The sequence below is a fragment of the Opisthorchis viverrini genome, assembly GCF_000715545.1.
Source record: "Opisthorchis viverrini unplaced genomic scaffold opera_v5_155, whole genome shotgun sequence".
NCBI lineage: Eukaryota > Metazoa > Platyhelminthes > Trematoda > Opisthorchiida > Opisthorchiidae > Opisthorchis > Opisthorchis viverrini.
This window is the reverse complement of record NW_008751811.1, coordinates 708,283-716,844: the sequence shown is the minus strand read 5'-3', so window position 1 is coordinate 716,844 and position 8,562 is coordinate 708,283. Positions and strand designations below refer to the sequence as shown.

The 8,562-nt window shown below is 45.1% G+C and overlaps 1 protein-coding gene across 1 annotated transcript in view; it reads left to right on the top strand.

Moving 5' to 3' along the window:
• Nucleotides 1-1,700, top strand: part of T265_07017 (hypothetical protein) — a gene marked incomplete at both ends in the record, with an annotated part of 37,304 nt that extends 35,604 nt beyond the window's left edge. The window contains one exon of the mRNA XM_009172438.1: nt 1,455-1,700. Coding sequence (XP_009170702.1) covers nt 1,455-1,700 — 246 coding nt within the window. The remainder of the gene's footprint in view (nt 1-1,454) is intronic.
• Nucleotides 1,701-8,562: the final 6,862 nt, after the last annotated feature.

Below are 8,562 nucleotides of genomic sequence, written 5' to 3'. Positions count from 1 at the left end.
CCTCTTCTTCGAAGACCTTCAAGAAGCACAAACCCTGTTGAACACAGTAACCACCATCATGCCATCTTTTGGCATGTGCTTTGTACCTTCAAAGTGCAAAGTCATGCTTCAGAGCGTGCAGTTTGCCAACATATCCCATACAATTCAAGGAGAACCATTGGAGATTGTGGAAAATTTTACATACCTCGGTAGTTGTATTAGCTCTAACGGAAATGTGTCTGATGGAGTCAGTGCCAGAATCTCAAAGGATCGAATCACGTTTCATAATTTGCGTCACTTTGGCGTCAAACAGACATATCACTAGATCTTAAGGGTCGCGTGTAAGGGCTGTGTTGTTTTAAGGGTGCGAGACGTAGCTCCTGTGGACTGGTGGTGAGGTGTTTTCAGGTTTTTGACCAGCGATGCCTCAGGAGAAAATCGGAATCGTTTAGCCGTAGCGCCCTTTCGGTGCCTAGCTGCCATACCACACGATGGAAGCGCGAGGGCTGGGATACTGCCCAAGCCTAGACAGGGAAAGCCGAGAGGCAGAGGTCGGGTTCGAACCACGGACTTTCCGTCAGTAAATTCGCACTCTAACCACTGTCCATCTCGCCCCCCCCCCGATGTCTCAGAAGCATGAATGGTTTTGAATGGCGTTAGCGCGTTAGTAACGAGGTGATTACAAAACGGGTATTAGGTTGTGCGGGGTAAACATAAAGCACTACCAACTACGACGGCTCGGTCATGTGGCACGCATGCCGAAAAACCGTTTACCGAGACGAGTGTTGTTCATCGTGTCTCCTTCAAAATGAAGCAGACCACGAGGTGGACAGCGCAGGACTTGTCAGAAAGACGTGAAAGAGAGCACGAAGAGTTTGGGTGTTGTACTCCTTCAATGATGGGGTCCCCGTGACCCCATTTGTGTTTGTCTGGAGACGCTGCAAGGAATGGTGGTTAATCGATGTCAGTGGCCTTTGTGTTGTCAGATTCTTTAGATTGTCTGATTGAGCGTTCGGAGGTGCACGCACCTCAGAATGCGTGACATAGGCCAGCACTAGGTCCCCTCCCTCATCAACTCTTTTTCTCTTCTTTTGAATCTAGGGTTTTAAATATAATTAGACGAACCTTGTGGTCGTACGGCAGTGAAGCAGCAGCGTCAACATTGATATTGCTGTTTTTGATAATGATGATGATGATGGGCTCGAGATAGCTCAGTGGTAAAGGCGCCAGCTTACGGACCGGAAGGTCCGTGGTTCGAATCCAACATCAGTATCTTAACTGCTCCTGTTTCCATAATCCCTAGTGCCTGTACCTGGATTGTAAGTGGTGTGTTTACTGATTGCACGTCCAGTAGCATGACCTTACACACATGCAAAGTGCATATTTAAGGGGCGGAGGACTTTGATTAGTTTATCCAAAGGCGTCTGCGCCTTCTGCTCTTCGAAGACTAGAAGCATGTCGTCTGCATATTATAGATGGACGAGATAGCTCAGCGGTTAGAGCGCGAACTTACTGACCGGAAGGTCCGAGGTCCGAATCCGAACTCTGGCTATCTTGGTTTGAGCAACCTGGCAGTATCCCAGATCTCATGCCTTCTTCCGTTGACATGGGTGCATGATATGAATGCCCAATGTGGACGACTAAGCCCGAGAGAAGCACAACTAAGGGGTATATTTGAAGTCAATGCTCAGCGCATGGATAGCGTTGAGCGAGTGGTTTAGTTGTGTGCACATCATTGTCTGTTCCCAGCCAGTACGAACTTCCAGAGCAAACACTCAGATCGAGTTGCTTGAGGGCCTCAACCGCAAGACGGTTAAGGGCACAATTGGACCATGTGGGTATCAGTTACCTGGGTACGCAACTTGACTCTGATTATGCTACCGTGCGTACCCGGTTACCAATTCGCTTCCCGTCAGCATTTGTTGGGGATATCAATATCCCCCAGAAAACGCTGTTTTTATGTGTGCTAGCGAACTCCTGGCATCTTCAAGGTCAAACTATGAAAAATCAATGGCCTATTGATACTCCAAGGAAATTTAGATCCGACCACGTACAGGATACCATTCTTTCCACTGACTTGGGTTCGGAAGCTCCGGGCATCGCCTGTTGATCGTGTGTTGTTGGATTATTAAAGTTTGTGTCCGAGGTTCTCGTCTTCTTACTATTCGCCGTGCTAGGAGTCTGTATCAAGCAACATAGCTGGGGATAGAGTATTGCCACAATCCGCATATTCATATTGTTTGCTCGCTGCGTGACCGAACCGTAACACTGACAGTGTCGTTTGTTAGTTATTGGTTAATTAGCCGGATATGAGAGACAGCAACGTATAAATGGTGAACCTCTGAAAGTTAACCACACTTATTTCATCCGCAACTACCTATGAAGGGAAGAAGGCCTTCGCCGCGGAGTTATTTATTCGGAAATGCCAACTGACCCGTTACAAACCATTGAACAGGGAAGCAAACCCCTAATTTGCATCTTATTTACAAAAACTGGACACCCATCTTCTCCCGAACGCGTCTTCTTGAACTTTCCTGGAGATTCATTGACTCCAATCATTCCTCGGTCAATTCCAAGCAAGTGTTACAAAGTGATTCCGCGAATTAAGCAACACATCTCCCCTTTTCAAAAGACGCAAAGCGAAATTCTACGAGCAACACATACTACTCGCGTGCCTCCCCATCAGTAGTATCACCGTTGCACCTGTACGTTGATTCAGTAGTTCTGCGTTGCATAGTCAGTTTTTCAAAAGCGTGAACTTTGGGAACCTTTGATAATGAGTCGGTCAAAGTTGTGAAATTTAACTTAATCAGGTCAGAAATGGCTACTTCGGAAACAACCATCAGGATGTGATGTCAAGTGAGAGATGGAATTTGTTCACAATGTGTTCATTATCATTTTCGTCCTGGATGCGATTGCTGCCACTGGGCCCACACCGAGATGAATAGGCTTAACGCGTGGCTCCAGTAAATCAATCCACTACACTCGAAAGTGAGGTATTTTCAGAGTCCTCAAAAAAGTAGGACATAAGGTTGACGAAAATTCGGGGACTGTGCCTACCTGGTCGTACGCTCTTGGAGAGTTTTCAACAACCTTCTGAGTGGTGTATTGCGTCTAAACCTTTAATATTTTGTTGTTTGAAGTGACAGCCAGTTGTTGCAAACCAATAAACCATTGAGCTCTTCGTATTTCATGTGGATTTTCCGCATACAGTAGCTGCCTGTTAATCCTGTCACGTGCATATCCTCGACATAGCCGTGTCTTGCTAAAATCGAAGTTATGATGGTTTCAGTTATGATTGCCCTGGTATCGGAATGCAGTAATTGTTTTCCTGCTACAGAGTCATGTGGCTGACAATGAAACGAGCTGTTGATCATGCTGTTCTGCCTGTGATGAAAATTGGTCAGAATAACTACATCGGCACTGTTCCACAGTTGGTCCGTCTGCTACGCGAACAGCTTCAGTATTGTATTGATGCTATCATCGCGCATCCAAGTTATGTGTCGGCGCGCGTACCATGCAGTACGCTCTCTTCAAATATCCTGTTTTTTGCCTGAGTGTTTTAGTTCGTACCAGGTTTCCTGCTTCAACTGCGACGAGGTGGAGTTACGAAGTTTTTCGGACAACACTTTTCTTTCTGGATAAACTGTCACTTTCTCGGTGCACTAAAGGGAATTACTAATCTCTAGTCCTAACTGAACTGAATGGGTTCCCATACTTATGCTCACTAACACTAATATATGAAATCGTGGGTTCACTGGATGTTGGCTGCTGCCGAATAATGTTTTTAGTGCGTCGACTTTCTTGGACATGGTACGTTTTTACCCATCACTTTATCCCCGAAATGTTTCTTCAGGTGTGTTTATGATACAAGCAATATTTCTACTTTGCTTCCATTCATTCTGATCCCAGTCTATCAGAGATAACGGCAGTGGACAGCTTGGTCCGGTTGTCACTCTCCTCGAAGAACATTTTTCTAAAAAGCTGGCTGTCTCTTCTACGAAACCGTCCAGGAAGTCCCCTTGCCCCGACTGCGCTGAATCGATTGATGATTTGTTGGAAGATATATTTATTGCACACACTTCATCTATGTTTGTTGATTGTACTGAAGGATGAGAACCTTCACAGCCTAACAACCGGATCACCAAGTGGTCATTAAAATAAATTAATTGAAACATTATACTTGTTTCCCTCTCACTTTTTTGAAAAAATTATCTATAACTCGTGCAACCAGGCCTGCAGGAACCTGATATGGTTCGCCACTGAAAGCTACCTCTTCGGATTTCCGGTTCGTGCTGTATATTCATTGTTATTTCATAATTTTAACGCATTATATCGTAACTTTGGCACTTCATTGCGTTGTGTTGTATTCTACAGTATTTTTTAAGTTATGCTATGTTAAACTGTGTTGGCCTGTGCCGTCAACTATTCTTTTTAACGAATTTTGTTATATTAGCGTATATTCCAAACCGTATGATGATGCATCTCACCTTCACCAGTGGTGCAGGCCACCAGAACCTCGCGTTTACTCTGTCGCAACTATTCAGCTATCAGTTTCCAACTATGAATCACCATTCGGGCATGCAGAAAGTTTCAGAATTGTCTCCTTCCGTCCACTCTCCGGAGTTCTTTCTTTGGATTTATCACCGACGACAAGGTATTCAGTTGAATGTCCATGTGGCTCACAGTGAAGACTGTGCGTCATAATCATCATCATTATCAGCTGTAAGAACCGTGTACTGGTCATACAGTTGTTATAGCTGCCAAAGTTTTATTCCTCGATGATCTGGGGTAGGTGGAGTAGGAAGCGGTAGCTGACACAATTGATGCGTAAATAAAGGGTTGTCAGTGGATTTTCATTTGGGAGATTGGGGAGGGAGCTATGCATTGAAAGCGATAGCTTGGATGTGGAACTGGGTTATATCTGACAATGTCTCTAACTGGTGATGAGGTTCATCTCGGGATCCCTATTCAGGAAGGCGGTGGAACTGGGTATATCTGACAATGTCTCTAACTGGTGATGAGGTTCATCTCGGGATCCCTATTCAGGAAGGCGGCAATGATTAGCACAGCTGAGTTTGCTGGTAATGGCTTTCATACTTCGCTACCAAGTCAGTGTTCAGCCTCATCTGGCTCGTTTCTACCTTTCGCGTGGTTGTACCAAGAGGGTCCTCAGGGGAAGTCGGTCGACTGGCATACTCAGCACGTGGCCAAGCCAACCCAACCTGTGGAGTGTGATCAGTTCATCTATTGTGGGCGAGTTACCTCCTCCAAAAACTATTCGACATACTTCAGCATTAGCGATCCAGTGTTCCCATCAGACTCGGGCAATGCTCTAAGGACATTGATCGTTGAAAACTGAAAGTCTTTTGGCGTTCTCGGCGCGCAGCAGCCAGACTTCCAGCCCATATAATAATACGGAGCGCACCGCTGCATTATAAACTCGACCCACAGACAGACAAACCGATATCAAGCCTACGGCACAGGTGATGCAGGTTCATGAAAGCTTCTCTGTCCTTCCCACTCCAGAAGAAAATATTGTCTACCGCGAGACCACCGGGACTGACATAGCCGCCCAGATAGACAAATTTGTCCACTACTTCTATCGTCCCGTCCGAAAGCATGAGGGTAGAGTTTGAACCCCGTCAGTCTTGTAGCAGCACTTGGTAGGTGTGGAGCGCATGCCAAACAGTGAGCCATAGTTATTTAGACTTAATTATTGTCTGCATTACGACGGCGCCTGATCCAAGAGGAGCTATGTCCCGTGCGTACTCGATATCTGAGAGATGACGCCCCGGAGCACTTTGACCCCACAGGCATTAAAGGATAGTAGAGAATCTTCCATAATCGTATTGATGACAAAAATGAAGCGGAAATGTGAAAGAGGACAGACAGCCTTGCCTGACAAAACTTGATGTGGTGAACCCAGGCGAGAGCTCCCCGTCCTTCACACGTCCTCAGGAGATGGCGTACAGCGCCTTAAGGAGCGTCAGGATTTAACGGGGATACCTTTGCTCCACAGACACTTCCATAGTGCCTGACAGTCCACAGAATCAAAGGCGGATTTCAGGTCAAGGACCACAAACATTGTTGGTTGGTGGAAGCAGTGTCGCTGTTTCAAATTCCCTCGGAGAGTCTGTCGATGCATCCTTTTGCAGGATAGAACCCAGGTTGGTTTTCAAGGATCTGTCTCTCTCTCTGTCCGGGCAACTTTCGATAGATAAAGCCACAGCTACCAGGTTGATGTTACGGTGGTTTTTGCACAGCGTCCGCGTGCTCTTTTTGAAGATAGGAATGACTGTTGACATGCAGGCACTTTTTCTTCGTTCCGTATCACACCAGCGAGCTTGATTAGATGGGTCACTAGATATTCTCCGGCTTCCTTGGATAGTGCGAGATAGATACCTTTCAGTCCTGTTGCCTTCTCACGTTTCAGTACGAATGTTTCATGCTTTATTTTTTCTATGGATGGGTATTTGAGGTTTACATTCTATTTGCCGGTATAAATCTCTCCAGATACTATGTTTGAAGAGGTCGTAGAAGGTGGTTCGAAGGAGCCAGTAATGTGATTTCATTTGCATTACAGTGTCCATTCCAATACTGGCAGTGCTATGGTGGGAATTGTTAAAAACAAAGAACAAGTGGTCAGCCTGTCTCTTGCAGTCTGTAATAAAATATTTGAATATCTTCTATACCAAGGTACTTGTTTTATGTTGGCTTCCGCTGACTGCTCACGTTTGGCCATACAAATGTATTTGAATTATTTTCACGCAGATGTAATCGTCCCAGAGTGTCAAGTAACCGTTACACACCAATTCATAATTTTCATACAATAATCTTGTGTTTCATTGTTCAAGCAGTCCAAGTTACTAGCTACCACTCCTCTGAGATGATTGAAAGCATAAAAGTCATGAATGCGCTGACTGGTTAGAAACGTTCCCTTACTGCTCTCTTGCAAATAATAAAGTGAGATAGCCTTCCTAGGATATAATTCGCAGCTACGTTCGGGAAGCCCGTACATACGTGAACGATCCCATCGTTCTCTGTTGCTTCCAGTTCCCGATTCCTTCAGTTACCCTGTGTTCTGTTTGTGTCTTCGGAATTTGGAAATCGACATTTACCGCTGGGTAGTTTGCCCAAACGTGATGCACATGTGCACACTCAGTCTCCAACTGGGCGTAAGCGGCGCCAACGGTCCGTGGATGGACTGATTTGTGACGGTTACACGGAGGCGCACAGTGATACCTGCTCTTACTATGACCATAACGCGTACATGCAGGCCTTTGTGAATGAAGTGATCGGCGTATGAGTGGACAACCATAACTACCTAAGTATTCTCACTGACCCCTAGCCTCAGAGGGAAGAATGAAGGATACGAATGTACAGAAATCATGTAAAAGAATCCCAACCCTCATTTCTTAGGGGTTTGAGGAGAACAACAGACTTCGGTTTTTGGACGTTTTGACCGCCAGGAATAACAGCGGTACCATGTCTCGCTTTCTTGGACTGGACGCTGTGTGTTACGGCACAAGCGCGTGTGGTTGCTGATTTTATGTCATAGAGCTTGACCGATTTGCATGTCGTGGGGGAAACAACCGCAGTCAAATAACTACCTAAGCGCTTCATCGAAAGTAGCTCGCTCCGAGAGATGAACCGAGATTGCTACGCACAGTATCGAAAAATAGCATCTACATTATTGTCCCTTACACCAGTGAGCATGCCTTTATCGTATTTAAACAGACACTAAACGTATCCCTGAGTCGGACTTATAATGCGATAAAACTGCGTGTGAAAGCATACATACCGGCTGTGCTATTGCCGCCAATCAAGATGCCGACTTTAGCTTCATCTGCTACTCATTGCATTAATCAGCTCACCTGCAGTTGCGATGATAATAACTGACATGAGACTTGAAGCGTGAACAAATAAGCACGTGCTAAAAAAATCCCCTATCGTATTTGCCGATCCTTCCTTAACGTGGATCGAATCCAGTGTCAAACCCTTGATCGTTAGGTTTCTAATCGACAAAGCACACAGATATAAACTCACCTCGTTCAAAGCCGTAGACCAAAGTAGGCGGCCGCAAAGGTTAAAGTTCGTTGAAGCCATATTGATTAGTCACTTCAGGCCTAACATTTGCAATTAGAAAGAATTAGGGGTAACTTTTTGACTTTTGGTTTCATTGTTTTGCCTCGTTGTTTTAAAGTTGTATATATGCTGAAAACCGCCTTGTATTATGTATCATATGCTGCGGCGGATTCTAGTAAGCGAAGTAAATCCATTTCGTGACCTTGTTTTTTCACTGCCTTGTTCAAGTTCATCGGGGTTACCTTGCATCCTATAATATCTAGCTAAAACTTATCAAGAACTGGAGGGCATCCACACTTTCCAGTCTCGAGTTCTTGCTAGAGATTCAGTCATAAAAATCCATAATATGGACAGCAAAACCGCTGTGTTATGAATTAAAATGAAACGGTGGTTGATCGGTTTATTGATATTCAGTGAGAAACGCAGGAGAGTATCATTTTGTATGAGAACTGTTTTTCCGTAAGAATATGAGGGCGTGTAACGACTGCTTCCTTT